Below are 16,838 nucleotides of genomic sequence, written 5' to 3' on the forward strand. Positions count from 1 at the left end.
CCGCCGTCGCCGTCTCTTCGTGCCGCGAATTTTCTTCCCCGCTTCTGGACCGTCCCGAACAAACGAACGAGGAGAGGAAACTTGGTTCGTCGACTTGCCTGGTCGTTCGTCGGGTGTGCCAGCTATTGGCCAGGAGGATATCTTTCGATTATCAAGACCGTCCATAGCTACCGCCTTAGCCGACCGGGCGCCGTTGTCTTCTCGGCTCTTTCAATTAATGTTTTGATTGATTTCGGACCCTTTGCCCGGAGGCCGACCCTCCTCTTCCGGCTCGCCTTCGATCTTCTATACAGCGCGGTTCTTAGTTCCGCAGTTCCTGTTCTACTCGCGTCATCGATCTTCGTACTTGTCTTTTCAGTTTCTATTGCCCCGATTATACGTTCGTAATAATATGGTAGAACGGGATCGGACGAACCTTGCCTCGTTAAAATTCTACGCAAACTTTACTTCATCGCGCTCTTGATAGAAATAATAGAAAAAATAATAATAAACTAAATCTCGTCGGTTCGCTGCAGCGTAGCGTAATCCTACGAGTGACAGCTAACGGGACAAGGTATCCGCTCCGAGCGGGTCTCTCTTGCGCTCAAAATCCGTCCGTTGGAGTGTTCGGTTTGCGTCGGCCAGGACGAAGCACCGGGATACCAGGACGCTAAGTAATGTTGGGGGACGCGGTATCTTCCGCAGAATCGACCGAAGTTGGTCGCACTCTTCTCCCCGTGGCTGTTTAAATCAAACAGCGAGCGATTTAAAGTCGTTCGGAGAAACGGTGGGATAACCGATAGCCGCTGCTTTCTCCCCGGATTAACCGTGACTCTTCCGTTTCCGATGCTCGTGTACGTGCTGTATCCACGCGAAGAACGGACCTCCCGTCGGGGGTGTTTGGCAACGTACAAGGAGGCGGCGGCGACGTCGCCGCCATCGAGGATCCCCGCTAGTCGGTAGACGGTAGCTCGAATCGGTGTTATACCGGTGGCTGTTTTATTGCGAGATTTGCGGCGTGGCCTCTCCGTGTAACAAGACTTACCGAGATCTTAATAGAATCTGAGACCACCCCCTCTCAGCGAGTCCCGTACCACGGTACCACGGACTAACGCCGTCTTCGACTACAGTCCCGTAGCCTTCGTTCTCCGACTCCCACTCGCTCCTTTTTCCTATTTTCTCGTTCTTTCGTGCTTCCTTTTCCCGCTCGGCCTTTCTCTGCCGGAGGAGAGCGTGGTAGGAGAAGGGAGTTGACCCCGGCGCTGCATCCCTCTATCAGGAAAAGGGGTGCTTATTCTAAGCGTATATAACAGGGGGTAGGAGAATGCCCGGGGTGGGCTGAAGGGTGATTTATGAATATTGCCTACCGAGAAAAGTGTATCGCGCCGCCGCCCTGCGCGTCGATTTCACCTCGGCGAAGACTTTGAAGCGGCTCGTACGCGAACTTTCTTTTATAACATTCTTGTCGTTCCGATTAGCGGGTTCACCGAAACGGAAAAGGGGAGCGATACGCGCGTCACCGACCCGACATCGATCCGAACACCTACGTCGCTCCTATCGATCGATTCAACCCGGTTCGCCAAAAATATTTCTCTTTATCCTCTTAAATTACATTCCGCGCGTCGATTGGCGCATGCACCGAGGTCGTGGAAGTATTCTTACACTCCCAATTGCCGATTTTGAACGAGTGGTACTTTTTTAGAGTACGAGCATACGGGTATCCTTCCGCGAGACCGATATAAACTTTATAGGAAAATAACGATTCGTTTCCTCGTTTGCTCGGTCAATTAATCGATCAGTTAATTTCGCGTTTCACCGGAACCGCGTGAAACGAATGGTTCTCCGTTGACAGTGGAGAAGCCTTATTAACAAATGCGAATTTCGCGCGTGACGCGCGTGTCTTCGTCGCGCAACGCGATAATGGCGATCGCGATATTCGAACCACGCGTTCGTGTGCCATCGAATCGACCACCACCCTTGCGTGAACGGAATATTCGACGCGTGTTTTACGGTAGAAACATTTTACACGGCTTGGAACGGTAAACAATGCGCGTCGGGGATTCGAAAAGCGATCGGAGCGGGCTCCACGAAAAGCGCATCGAAAACCAGTTTGATTTACGATCGAAAATAATTCCGAATTTTTTTCGTGAAACGTTCCTTTACTCAACGAGCGAGTATCTCGCTCTCATTTGTAGCTCATATTTTCGCGACTTTCGCGTTATTTTTGGCGACGATAATTGGCGTAGTTGGCGGTTAATTGTCGCTTCGAAAATATCTTGACGCGCATGGAAAGACAACGAAAGTGTGTACCGCGCGAAAGAGAGATGGAGCGCAACGAGACGAATATTTTATAACGAGCTCGCTACGAAGACAGCGCCACCGGCACGGCTGCCTGCGCATATAACGGCAGGATCGAGAGTAGATCTGTCTCCCCAGGAAGCTTGTTAGGCGTCGGCGAGCTCCGCTATCTTCTAATTGGCGATATAATGATTCTGTAGGATGTTATACCATGGTCCTGAAGGGGCCGAGGAGCACCCTACGCCGTACCTTCCCTTGTTAGGGACGAAATTAAAATTTGGCTCTAGCTACCTTCTGCCTCCCCTTTCTCTCTGTCGACCCCGAACACTTCGTCCTTTGCTTCCCTCCTCTGCCGACGACTCGCCGCTCTTTCTTTCCTCGTAGATTCGTTATGCGGCCGCTCCGAAACGTTATACGTCTTCCAGTTCGAGATTCATTGGCGAGAACGTATCGCCGACCGTTGCACGGTGGCTTGATATCGAGGAAACCTGGTGAAACTCGCTTCTCGGCGAGCAAACCTGAAATTTTATACAGGGTGATTTCAGAAGCACGCGACACTCTTCTATGGGATGATGTTTAAAATTGATACAGGAGAAATTGATACAGGTTTAGCCAAGTTTTCTTAGTTCCCGGCCTACCGTTGTTCGAATTTCGAGGAGTTTTCCGTAGGGCGGAAGGGACGCTCGACGAGCCGCGTGATTGCGTTTCTTGTCCTCCATCGTTCGCTTCGGTTTCGCATTATTCTCCCTCGTTTACTTCGTTTAGTTCGTTTACCTCGATTATGTTGAACGTCGATAACTGCGAGACGTTTCGTTCGTTCGAACGTGATTCGCGAAATTTTCCGACAGCGCTACTCGGCGGCTTATAATTACGCGGATTAAAGTTCCGCAATTAGCGTTCGCTAATCGAACGAAATCGGATCGAGGACGGCGATCTCGTTTGATATCTGCGGGAACTATGACTCGAGAAATCAACGGCGTGGCCGTAGTTGAGCGCCGATGCTTAATTAAACGTTAATCTCGCGTGCGGGCGGGTGGTGTTGGGTGTTGAGGATGGCGGCGAGGAGCCGGGGAGAGCAAGGAGAGTGGGCGAAATTAAGGTTCGCCGGTTGATTCGAATTCTCCTTGAGAAATTTCCTTTCCCCGAGAACGCCCTTGGTGCGCTCTCTAGTAGTTACTAAACTGGTCGTCTCAATTAGCGAAACTTGCAGCTACGTTACCGACTTCCAATTAGTCATAGGTCGCAAACTGTATCGCGCGTACTGGAGCGAATCTAATAACTTGTAGACCATGAAATATATGTGCAGATACGATGCAAATTAGCGTTACACGTCCAGGCGGACGAAAAGTATTAGGTTCAACGAAGGCCATCTCGAAGGTACGAACGTATAGTGCAAAATAGAGTAAACGTTGAAGTCTCATTAAAAACGGTGAAAAATGAATCGCGAGTCTTCCAAGCCAAAAAGTTCACCCTTCATCTGATCCGTCTGACCGGAAGTAGCGCACAACACGAAACAACGTGGTTTCAAACGAAGCGGTCTTCCTTTTCCCTTGACGAAGAGGGAGAGTTGGAAATAACGCGACACCGATTCTTCCCGCGCGAAAGTTGAACGTTTCGCGAGACGATGGGAAGCATATCGTGTTTGCGTAGTCATCGCTGAGAGTAGAGTGTGTGCGCGAGCGTCGAGCGTCGCACGGCCACCGTCGACGTCGATCTCGGCGAATTTACGAAGGCCCTTGTCGCGCGGCTGATAGTTACAGGCCTGGTCTCAATTAGCAGAACTTATGTCGCTAGGGTCCAATTAGACGTAGGCTAGAAGCTACACCCTGTTTGCTCAAGTTTGCCGTACCTGTGCACCACCGTCCGTCGTCGGATGGGGTTGCCGTCCGTCCTGCAGCTGCTACCGAGCCCGTTGAAGGTGTCTTTTTCCTACGCTAATGACTAATTAGCAGCCTCTCCACTTCACAGTATAATGACACGGGATACAGCTTTGAGCCGTCGGCTGGGATCATTATTAAACCCCGAAATTGCAGTCGTGTCTGCCGCCTCGTGTTATGCAGCGCGTCGGCGTCGTGCCCTGTACTCGGCCCTATCCTGCGCCTCGCTCCCTACCCTGTTTCGCGCGTACACTCTCCGGCTACGTCGTCTGCGTTACGCGTTCTCCATCCACGGATCGAAGGACACCCGGCAAGATGCGGAACGTGACTCGACGAGGAAGAGGGTGCGTTCCGTTTCAGGGTCTCGTATCCGAGCGTGATACTCCTCCTCGCAGTTTCCCCCTCGTTTCGAATTCTCCAACCACTCGTTTCATCCAGATTTCACGGTACAGGTGCATTCCCGTTCGGTTCCATCCGACTCGAGATATTTAGGTTCGCTTTCGCAATCGAATCGATAAACGAGCAGAGTTGGGTGAAATATTTAAAATACATATAATGGGTGCTATTATTTAAACTTTGTCAGACAATTTCGTCTGGTCCTCTCGAATAGTATGTTCCCTTTCAACCACGTGTCCGTCTCTCTCCGCTCTTTCTTTCTCTTCTTCGGACACGTAACCCACTCCCCCTCGCGGCACGGAGACGGTTTTTTCCCCTCGCCTCTGCGCTTCTTTTACATTTATTTATTTCCTAAACGTCCGTCCCCGCCGGCTACTTTATATTTGACATTTTTATTAAACCAGCCGGCAGCCCTGTCCCTATAGCGACAGCGTATCTCGGGACGACGCAGCGGCGATCCGGGACGAGGCTCGGTTGGCCGGTAGGTTATCCCATATTGCTGTTAGGGCAGTTTCGTAATCTCGGAAGGGTGCCTCTTATATCGACCGAATAAAAACTCGTATCCGTCGCCGATTCGTCCGTCGATCGGATTCTCCCCCTCGTATCCGCGCCTGGCTCTCCCGCTTTCCTATTCGGAGCCGGAAGACAGTCGGCGTGGAAACGATGGACCTTGTATCGCGTTCAACCGTCACCCCCCGTTCGTTCGCGTACGCTTACGCGTCGCCCCTCGCCGATAAATCAACTTTTCACTTTACGATTGCGTTACCTTCGGAACGACGACGATCTCTGGTCTCGCGTAAGCCGTTTCTTGCGCGAGGACTTTTCTTCTCCTCGCGCGAGTGGCCGCGTAAATCAGAATCGTCGGGTGTTGAGACTCGGGTATCGTCGGCCCGTCGCCAATATACCGTCGCGCATTGTCGCGAAATAATGGGGACGGTAAATTGACGGGATTAATTTAATTTTATCTAACGTTTCATCAGCCCGGCCCCAGATATAACGGCCGCGGTGCAACGTTGGATCGCGATTCGATATTGCGCGCGCGGGACAAATAACCGTGCACACGTGAAAAGTTGAATCGGGTGCGCGCCACGGAGTTAAAAAGAACCTCTCTCGTCGACGATCTCGCATTTCGATCAACCTGTTTGATCGCGCGATCGATGGCGGTTCCTTTCCCTTCCGCGCAAAGCTTGGCCTCTTCTTCGTTGGTCCAGGCACCCTCTCACCTCGCGACGAATTTTTCTCGGTGCATTCCTGTCAATTGAACTGGGAGCAAACGCGGGTGTTGCCGAAGTGAAAAGAGAGGGAAAGAGTCGTTAGAGGAAGAGATACATTCGGAGAAAAAAAAAAATTGAGCGCGCAGATCGTCTGACGAATCACGAGGCGTTTCTCGGATACCGGTGTTGGTGGGACACGGTAAGAGGGGTCCAGGGGATACGCCATACAGGGATGATGTTTTTTTCCTCTGCAGCGCCTCTTTAATTTGCCCTCCAATTAACGGACGGGGTCCTATTTGAAAAATACCTGCCACGAGGGCTGGCAATTATACTTCTTCCTTTTTTTGCGCCACGAGCGCGTTATTAGCGCTATCCGTCGTTCCTCTCGCTCTTCCTCGCCCTCCCGCGTTCTTTCTCCGTTTCTCCCACTGCCCCGTTCCTCCCTCCGACGAGCTGTTCCTCTTCGTTCCCACCATCCGCCCTTCCACCCACCAACACTTCGTCATTCTAGCTTTTTACGTGCGTGTGGCGTTTTACGCCGCGTTCAGCTTTCGCGTATTCCCTATCCGTATCCGTATCCGTATCCGCGCGTTTGTATGTGTTTTATGTGCATAGCAAAGTGAGCGGATGGGTGGAGAACGCGCGGGCCTGTACAGAAAAGAGGAACCCGTGTACGAGTAGTGGGTGGTGGAAGGATAGAGACGGATTGGAACAAACGGAAAGAGGGATAGCGAGAGGGGAGGGAGAGGAGAGAAAGAGAGAGAAGGACGCGAAGGGGTGGAGAACCAAGGCGGATGCGGTGGTGGCAGGAGGTACGGAGTCGGGGTGCTGGCGAGTTAGAGGAGTGGCGTTTATAACTCGTGCCCGAGTCTCCAAGCTTTGAGAAGGCCAATTAGCAGCATAAAGCTACAGCTCGGCCCCGGGGCCGAGGATGTTTGTATGTAATAATGGATTGTTACTCAAAGTATCCGGCTAATTAATTAAGCCCCCGCGCTTCAGCGTGCACCCACTCACCGTTATAGCCGGCCGCCCTCCTCTCGAATCGCCTTTAGAACGCGTTTGTTCCCGCGAATGCGGTCGTCCGTGTTCCTCTCCCTCGTTCTCTCTCTCTCTATCTCGCGTTTGTCGCTGCTTTTCACCACAGGGGCCACCATCGGCGGTTAGAGCGTTCCCGTGATCGATGCTTCCACCCGCATTTCTCGTTGATCTTTGAAACGCGGCGACCGGATGCTTCGTCTATTCTGGCCTCGTCGCATTTCCAAACCCTCGGCCGGTGATGTCGACGAGAGTCGTTCTCCAAAGTCGTCTTCGACGTTTACGAACTCGACGGTAACTTGAAAAGTTAACCCTTTACGATCCATCGATGCAATCACGGCGACGTACGAAACGCGTGTCGAATACGGACCACGTGGCATTTCGCGGTCCGGCGCTGGTTCTTCCAGGGTCGCGACGCCGACGGGGTGGGTCCATTGTGGAGAACGCGGAATAGTTGCTGGACACGATCTCACGATATCGTCGAATCAACGAGTCCGTGTTTTTTTCTCTGTTGCAGACGGCGTTCCAGCCGAAATCACGATGACTATGGACGTGAGCAAGTCGGAGACGAATAAAAATGGCACCACGCAGCAGGAATGCGCCGGTTGCGGAAAGACGATCACGGAAAGGTGAGCCCTTAGGCGCGTTAAATTCTCTCCGCTAGCGTTTCACGACGTCTTCGACGTTTCCGGTGACGTGTCTACTCGCCTCGACGAGATCGAAATCTAAGAATAACGGTTAACGAGACTGTCGCGGGCGAATAAGAAACGCGTAACGAAACGAGCGGAGAATCGAAATGCTAGCGACGGGGTAGGCCGAAGATAAAGTTCCCCCGTGTAAGTCGCGGTAGAAGATTATCTTGGACGACGACGCGAACTGCTGGTCGGTAAGCACGAAAACTATGGTCGGTGTTTCAGGTTTCTCCTCAAGGCTCTGGACCTCTACTGGCACGAGGACTGTCTCAAGTGCGGATGCTGCGACTGTAGGTTAGGAGAGGTCGGTTCGACTCTGTTCACCAAGGCCAACCTTATCCTCTGCAAGAGGGACTACTTCAGGATGTTCGGGAATACGGGCAACTGCGCGGCCTGCAAGAAGCACATACCGCCGTACGAACTGGTCATGAAGGCCAGGACGAACGTCTATCACCTGGACTGCTTCGCTTGTCAGCAGTGCACTTATCGGTAAGTTTGACGCGCGCTCGTTTCGAAGATTCGTTTCGCGATATCGCGAACATAGCTGCTGGAAGAGATGGGTATCGCGATACCACATTTTGTATCGTTATTAACAAATTCGGAACGCCATCGAATAGCTCCAAATCTTGAAACGTCCGATTCTAGTTGACTCTCATCCGAAGCTGCTACGGTTGATTATAATCGGATTAACATCGATCGGCTATTCAAAACCACGGAGGGGTCATCCCCGCCGTACCGTTTAACGCTCCGTATGCCACTCTTCCAGAAGCTCTTCGCGTCGATTCCGTCCGCAACATAGAAATTGGACCTCTCGTCCATCCGCGTCGAACGCCAACCGTTGGGGTGATTTTTCCGCTCCGTCTCGATAGCGTTCGTTTACCTTCTGGTCGTATACCGCGGTTAAGGGGGATGCAAACGAGGAAGAAGGACCGCGCGTTCACGGTCGTGCAAAATCAACGGAGACAAAGGACGCGGCGAAGGGAACGCGTACAGGGAAAAGGTATAGAGACGTATAAGGGACGAATGGAAAGAAGCGAGTACTGGTTTGCGAGACACAGTCCGCTCGGGAATTGCTTTACAGGTCAGTTGGGAAATCACCCTCTGCTCTATCCGTCGCGACCTCTTTCCCCGCTCGAGCCGGCATTCCACGCAGGAGAGACCAACTTCTCGTCGCGTTATTCTCGCGCGCACGTCCTGACCCCTCCCTCGTTCTCTGCGTCGACCCCTGAGACCAGTTATGTAATTATCTAGATACTGCTGACATTTTTGTATCGCGTCGCTTCTCGTCGTCGAGCGAGACCGTCTCCAAATGCCGGGAAGGACCCGGGATTTACGCGCGAGCATCGCCGGTTCAATTACAACGAACGCCTTCGAACAATTCGTCAGGATGGGAAAGTTCGTTGCCGCGAATTAGGGACTTTTTGCTTCGGTTTGCGTCGAGGAATGAAGAACCGGGATCGCGACTTTTTCGGCGAAATCCGAGGAAGATACGGGAACGAGTCGGCGGAGCGGGGGATTTGAAAATAGAAGTGGATCGAGCTGCTGGAAGCCGGTCAATGTAAAACGCCGAAACTATGGAATTGTGGCGTAGCACAATACCGGGCTTATTGACGGAACGAAGGGTTCGAGGGTTTGTCGGCGAACACGAGCGAATTGGCAGCGGTCTGGGTAAGGGGGTGCAAAAGAGAAAGAGGCAAAGTGGCGGGACGAGGTCGTGGACCGGCGGGGGTGGGAAAGAACGGAACAGGAGAATGTAGTTTGGAGCCAATAACAGTGGTTCGTCCAGGCGTGCGACAAACGTAGTACAGCTTCTCAAACAATGCGAACAAAAGAGCATCAATTTTACGTTTTTATCGCGTGGCATTGTCTATCTTCGACAATGGGTCGACGAGCGAGCAGCAGCGGGGCTCTCTCTGCTGGCATGCCCAAGGCATCGTCGCGTTCAACGTCGCAACCGACTTCGCCGGAATCAACGAAACGCTCTTTTGTCTCGTAATTCAGCCTCTGTACGCGCGCGATGTTCTTGCGGCTCGGTGGAAGCTTTTTCGAGCGGAAACAGGCCCACCGGTTTTCACGATTGCCTGTTTCGCCGTGCGATTCCCGTCGATTGGCGAACGTTTCGGGTGACTCGATCGACCTGATTTCTCATCGGACGGCAAACTGCGGTCAAACAAAAGCACAGCGTAACCGTATGTAATATAGAACTGCGCGTAAACGCGAATCACCGCTGCTGAATCGATCGTCTTTCGAGCTTCGTTCGAAGTATCGTCATCGATGGATGAACATCGTTCTTCTCGAACATATTTAGGTATAATTTTATATATCGTTAATCTATCAGAATTTTCACACACCCCCTTTCGATCGTTTTTTAAATTCAAGCTCTTCCTTGAGCACGGGGAATTTTCAGGAACCGGTCGTGCGATCATCGAAACGATTCGGGGGAGTTACCCTCGTGTGGCAGATTCGGATAGCTGATGGCGGGTGGGGAATCGGTTCTAATTATTTCGTCGGTAAAAAACGAGCGGGTGAACTCGAGGAGGGCAATTATACGCGGGGCGCCGCGACGTGTAACGCGACGACTTAGAGTTTGCAATTAAACAGCAACAATTACACGGGGTAACTTTAGACTGTAATAACAGAGAATAAAGGGTTGCCGGTGGCGGTGCCTACCACCCTCCTGGTTAGAGGATGATTTACTGATCCAATTAGATATCTTTCTCTCTCCCTCTCACTTGCATCCTACACACACGACGGCACGTTGGGTACATCGATGCTCAGGGCTTCGCGTACACACGCGAATCCTTGGCGGAGCGCGCGTCCCCCCTGCGTTTCTTCGATCCTCTCGAGAAGACGTCCGGTCAAATTTAACGACCGCCCAGTTAATGCCCTCGTCGAGTACAAATTGCAGTTTGCCACCGCGACGTCGCTAATTCGACGTTCGTTAATGCTTCACGGTCGTCGAGAAACGTATACGACACGTACCTATGCACTCGTGCAAAATGAAATATAAATAGATGCTGGCGTGTTACTTTATGAAATATACTTTTCATTCAGGCAAGGGTTAGTTATTCGAAGATTAAACTTTAATTTGGAAAATCAGGCTTCTAAGGGTTAAAGGGATCGCAATAATTTCTTCTCGTGTCTTCCACCTGGGCAGAGGTACCAAAGTGTTCGATTCGACGATCCTATGTATCGCGGAGGAAATTCGCCTCGCAACAACGCCAAAGCGAATTAAAGCGGTAGCGCTGTGCGCCAGCAACCGTCGTCCCTCGACGCGGTCTCGTAGATCCGACATTGCAGCGACTGCGTATGCAAATTTTATCCAAGAAACCCGTGTCCTTTCGAAGAAAGGATTCGTAGAGGAGCGTCCGGTGAATGTTTTATTACGCAGGATCTGGCGGTGCAAGGGCCAGTGCGACATTACTCCGGGAACGTTACAACTGCAGCGGCACCGAAGAACGTGTCCCGTAAAGTGACTCTAATGGGGTCACGCATTGGCACCGGTTATGTTATTTATGTATTCGAAGCTGGCTCTGGCTTCCGTCTGTGCCGCGCCGTCGTTCGTTTCCGCGCTAGACGCCGCGTACGATTTTTCCTCGAATTCTTGCGCGTCCCGAGCCTTCTGACTTTCGCAGAGCCGGTTGATCCTGGTTAAAGATTCAACCGAGTTATCCCGGTCTCCAGGCTACTCTGCGTCTCCTCCCCCTTTCTAGATTGAAATTTTCCATGCAGACCAGCACGATCCGCACCTTTGCTTTGGCGACACACTGCTCTACTCTTCTTCGTCTTCCGGTCGCGATGGCTTAATATTTCAGCCCTGCTCCGGGGGCGCGCGTACCGCTCTACGTTCTTCCAACCTTGGTGCGAACGGTTGCCGAAAAAAGCAAATCCTGCACGCTAAACTGTGGAGTTACTTTGACTCTTCCGTAAACTTTCTCACGATTGACCTTTCGAATCGCGAACGTTCGCGATTCGAGCAGAATTATTCAGCAATCTAGGGATTAAGCACACGAGTCCTTCCGTTCGCGCGATGCTTTTTATACGAGCTTTCAGTTCGACGCGATAACCTCGGTACTTCTCTATTGTTTGTATGCAAATACACTTGCGCGATTGCACATACTTCTGACCTCGTTTTAATCACGCTGTAAGTGATTTGCGAATAACCAACGAAGTACGGTTGTCGTGCAGAAATGTAAAAATATTTTAGAGCTTGATAAACTCGTGTTAGCGCGACGAAACATATTACACAAATTGGTCAAAAAAAAACACGAATCGTTGGCTTGATTAGCGTACAGGGGTTTCTCCGTTACGTGTTTCTCGTTTGTACCGACAGACTCTTTTTATTACGTATTCTACGAAAACCGAGGGACCAGAGCGCTTTCCCTCGGATTATTTTATAGTCTTTACTGATGCGAGGTGCGTTTCGTTGACGATTCGAGCTGCTTTCGAAAGCAATTGTGGAGGATTAAAAGAAAGAAAAAAGAAAACTAAACGTTGCACGATGTAACCTGTCGTAGAAGCGTGCTTAACGAAGCTTAACGAACTCGAGCGCGCAGTGGCACGAAAATTCCAGAGGAAAGTGGAAAATCTGCAAATATCGTGGAAGCAGTATCGTGCCGCGACAGACACCTGCACCGGACGCGGGAATTAAAGGACCGGGATTTGCGCGGCATTACTCGCACGATCATAATAGGATTCCGGAACGGGGGCGCTCGTGCAACGCGATAATGCTGTTCGTTGCGCAATTCTGGGAGTACTCCCTCCGATCCAGACGGAGGGACGAGTCGTATGAATCGAGTCGACCGCTAGAACTGTCTAGAATTGCGAGTTCTCGATAAAGCATAAAAAGAACGTCGTTAATCGTTGCGCGAAACGTCGAATCGCGGTCCTAAATTTCCGTATGATTTCTTCACTCGTGTACCGCTAAAATCGTTGCGTCGCGTGGTCGTACTTGGAGTTGGATGTCGAACGAGTTTCTCATGAGCCGGATCAACAAGTGGTAATTCCTGTAATTCGTGATCTTCGGAGTCACTGTACTCGGCTTCGGCAATCGGCGCAGTCTGACCATCGACGTCTGGATCTCCACCGCGAAAAGCGATGTCAGCGAAGCGATTCGCGGAAGGAGGAAAGCCAGTCGCGGTGGGGATCGAGTCGGACAAAGTAAATAACCTTGCGTAGTTTAGCTGACAGGCAATCGACAAGAAGAACGCCTTGAAAGCGAGAGACCGGTCGCGCGGCGAACGGGGACCAGAAACCAGCAGGTGACTGTCAGCCGAATAACGAGATCGGATGAACGGTGGGAAGAGCGAGAGGGTATGGGGTGGGAAGGTAGAACAGAAGAGAGAAAGGACGAGGATCGGAGTACAGCGTCATTTAGCAGACGACGCGTATAATGGGCGAAACGAGCGAAACCCGGTATAACCTATGCTCGCCGGCAACGGCCGCGCGCAACACGATAATTCTATTTGCCGTACGATTATGAGAGTATCTACCTCGAACCAGACTCTGCCACGCTCGTATTTCGCTCTCGTATTTCCTACTGGGGATCAAAGCGGATGTGAGACCGCTCGCGGACAGAAGCCCGATAATAATTATTTGTCCGACACGTTGCGATACGCTCGTTATCCACCGGTCGTCCCGTGTTTCCCTTTAACGTTGTTCTTTCGTTTTTTTATTTTCTTTCGACCGATTATCGACGAGACACGGGGTGACTCCGCCATACAGTGACCCGGCCGGAAGAATTATCGGCCTTCTACATTCTTCTCCCTTGCGTTCTTTCATTTTAATTCGTGCGAGCGTTTTACCAGCAGAGGGGATTCAATCACCCCCGCGAATCGTACGAAACAGGCGAATGAACGCATAACCCTAGAAATCTGGCGCGCGTTGTCCGCGCCCCGTATCGGGACGAACGATGACGCGAGAAGCTGGACAGTGTCTGGTTTTGGTTTTAGGTTTTGCGTGGGCGATCGATTCTATCTGTGCGACAACAAAATCCTCTGCGAGTACGACTACGAGGAGATGCTCGCGTTCGCCAATATGTCGGTACAAACACCCGCCTCGCTGGCGTACATCAAAAGGCAGCTGCCCCCCACGCCGACACCGCCTGGCCAGAACATGCATCCGGGTCACAATCCACAGCAACCTCATCAGGGACTTGGGCAGTCGGTGGGTCAACATAATCACGTGTCGAACGTAAGTTAAGGGAGAAACAACGTTTGAAGCGCTTCACGCAGATCGGCGCAAATCCGTCGATACACGGGTAGAACTCTCCCTACGCTGAACAATAGTCGCCAAAGTAATCGGACGTTTAAAGTAGAAAGTCCCGTCTTAGTTTTTCCAAAAACGGCCTTTGGCAGATTCGATTATTGAAACAGCACGGGCCATGCTGTTCCGTCGCGAAACGCGTTTGATGTTACGTTTAAGTGAGAATGATAATTTTGTGACTCCAGGGTCAAATGTCGGGGGGTACGCCGACGGTGAACGGAACGGCCATAGGCGTCGGCGGTCCCAGGGCTCCCGGGGACATGAACAACAACGGATTATCGGGTCCAGCTCTCGGACCGGTGAAGCCACCGCCGATGTCCGTGCAGGCGCCGACCAGCTGAAACGAGCTCTCGCCTCCCTCGAAGAAGCTCAGATGTCTCAGCGGTTACTAAGGCCGACGTTCCCGGACGAAGCGAGGACGTCGACGAACCGAAAACGGGGAAAACGCGAGTGCGAAGCCTGCGGAGGGCTGGAGTAGTGTAGAGAGGGCCGAGAAAGGGACGGAACGAATCGCGGCGAAGAGTATCGCCGTCAGCGTGAAACCGATATTAGGGACGAGTCGACCTCCGGTGGTGGATCTCGCGGACGATTTCGGGCGATCGAACGTTTTCCGAGACTTCGTCCAGAGGTTGGGAATAATTACTGTGATCGCGACGAATACGAACAAGTTATAAGAAGGGTATGTTTGTAACAGGACCGTACGACCGCGGACGCGATGCGTCTTCGTGCTCGCGACGCGCCCAAACACGGACGGAGAAAGGGGCGCGTCTTGTACTGTACGGTATCGACGTGTATCGATAAGATAGGCGATTTATGTAAGATATATTTCTAGCGCGAAGAAGAACGTACGATTCAGAGGCGAGCGTGATGAAACGAGAGCAAGATTGCGTGCGTGAGAGTAGCAGAGTTTCCCTGTAAATATCCGTATCGTCGACTCTGCAAACCCGAAAGACTGTCAGTATACGCAGACCAATCGATGATTTCTATGGTACTCGCGGTTCGTCCCTATTTGACGTAAAACTCGTTCGAGAAGGCGAGAGCAACGAGTAGCAACCGAGAAGATCGCATTTTAACGACCGTAACGAAACGGTGAACCGTCGAGTTCTCGCGTGTTCCATTTGTTCTTCGGCTATCAGCCGACCGTTCGGAGATGATTGTTACGAGATTTTTGTTGTTTCGATCGGTTAATTGTTTTACCGTTGTCGCGATGTGCTTTTCGTTCGACTGATTATTAGATCTTACGACAAGCTCGAAAATATGACGAATCTCGGGGAGTTTCCAAATCTCGGTATACGAGCAAACGTTTACGATGGCTGATACCAAAGATTAACGATGTAAGTTTCGATGCCCCTCGAGAGCGAGTCAAAGTTCCGGATTTCGATATTCCTTGCTCGGCGATAACCGTAACAGGTGGCGTTTCCGTCGGAACAACGTCGGGTGCGCCTTCAACGTCGGCACTTCCACCCCGAATCGCGTCGAAGGTTACGTCACATAAATCTGAACAGGTTTCGCGAACTTGGACGACGTCGCGAAAATAAATACCACCGCGTATGTTGTACGATAGCGTAGCTTCCAATTGTATAGAAACAACGTCGGATCGTCGCTCCGATCGAGAAAGCGTGAGAGAGTAGAGTATTTGCGTTGTATACCACTATTTGTTGATCGCAAGCGGAAATAGCGCCTCGACGAATCAAATCTGAGATTCGTTCTTTTCGCGAGCCAACGGTACCTGAAGGTTTTCGCGGAGCGACGACAGACGCAGAGCGGTCGGGGATCTCTCGTGTCGACTTTGCGCGGACAATCGAACTTGTTCCGACTCGTAACGACGGAAGCATCGTTTCCGAAGGGTGCGCGATCGAACGCTCGCAAAAAGAGGGGCTTAGTCGCGGCTTTACGCTTTAATGCCAAAAACAAACACGGAAGAAAGTGACGTAGAAGAGAAAGGGGCGGCACACCTATACCAAAAGACGATCCGAGTATCCGATAATTGATGCGTGCGCTGATAAAGGATCCGAATCACCGTTGAAGCGAATCACGTAGCGCTCGAGTCGTAGCGGCGATCGTGGAATGTTTCCCTAACCGTGGAAACGAGTCGTCGTTACCTTTCCTTCCCTTTCGCGTTGATCTCAAACCCGTTGCACTTTTCGATCAGGGGAATTCTTCCACAAGCCGCGTCGCATGGCGCGATTCGACGTTTGTAAATTACTCAAAATCGCGAGGCGAATTTGATTCTACCGTATCGATTAAGTACAAAAAGAAAGGTTACAAAGAAGAAGGTGTAAAGAAGAGCCGGCGTAGCAGCGGTACGAGAGAGGGAGAAAGGAACTACACGCTATTAAATCGCGCTCCAACGCGGAAGAGTCAAGAGTCTCTTTCCTCTTTTTTTTTATCCATCTGTATATAAATATCATTTATTAGCGCACTACTAACATATTTACGAATCGCCTCGATAGGGGCCCCCATTACTACCGAGAAAATATAACATTCTTATAAATACAACACGATGAGTTTCAAGCGCATCCTCATTTCACCTTCAGGACCAAATCTTCATCGCGACGGAGACGCCGCAACGTGCCGCAGGTTTGTACATTGCTTCTCTACTTGTGAACCTTTCGACGATGTTTCTTTTTCCTCGCATCCCGCTTAGGGTACCGTTAACGTTATTTTTATCGTTTTCGTTCCACGAGGAGACGGAGAGTTGTACACCGCGAGATCCAGCGATTCGCGGAGGTCGTATTGTCCGTATGGTACGATGAAGTAGCTAGAACGGGGCCGCGACACCGAGGCAAAGAAGGGGAGAACAGGGAAAGGGGTGATGGAGAAACGGCTAGGGGGAGGCTACGCGATTTCCCTAATGCCTTCCAGCCCACGGAGTTGAATGTTATTATGCACGGTGAAGACTTTATAATAGGACGTTGAAAGTCTTTAAAACTCGCGGTCCCGGTCTGCTCTCCGCGATGGATACCACCCTCGTTGTTGGTTACTCGGCGCTCGATGAGCCAAAATTCGTGAAAAATCGCGAAGAAGATATTTGTTCCTCTTTACATACGGAAACGGGAACGTTGGCATCGCGTGTTAAAGGC

At 51.3% G+C, this 16,838-nt stretch overlaps 1 protein-coding gene across 3 annotated transcripts in view; it reads left to right on the top strand.

Moving 5' to 3' along the window:
* LOC128873696 (LIM domain only protein 3-like) overlaps positions 1–16,248 on the top strand; it is a 50,192-nt gene extending 33,944 nt beyond the window's left edge. For 2 of the 3 annotated variants that reach the window (XM_054117448.1, XM_054117447.1), the window contains exons 2-5: positions 7,317–7,428; positions 7,717–7,980; positions 13,443–13,683; positions 13,941–16,248. In XM_054117448.1, the coding sequence (XP_053973423.1) occupies positions 7,340–7,428; positions 7,717–7,980; positions 13,443–13,683; positions 13,941–14,096 (750 nt within the window). In that variant the 5' untranslated portion in view covers positions 7,317–7,339 and the 3' untranslated portion in view covers positions 14,097–16,248. The remainder of the gene's footprint in view (positions 1–7,316; positions 7,429–7,716; positions 7,981–13,442; positions 13,684–13,940) is intronic. The other variant, XM_054117449.1, reaches the window with a different exon arrangement.
* The last annotated feature ends 590 nt before the right edge of the window (positions 16,249–16,838 follow it).

The sequence above is a fragment of the Hylaeus volcanicus genome, chromosome 3, assembly GCF_026283585.1.
Source record: "Hylaeus volcanicus isolate JK05 chromosome 3, UHH_iyHylVolc1.0_haploid, whole genome shotgun sequence".
Classification (NCBI taxonomy): domain Eukaryota; kingdom Metazoa; phylum Arthropoda; class Insecta; order Hymenoptera; family Colletidae; genus Hylaeus; species Hylaeus volcanicus.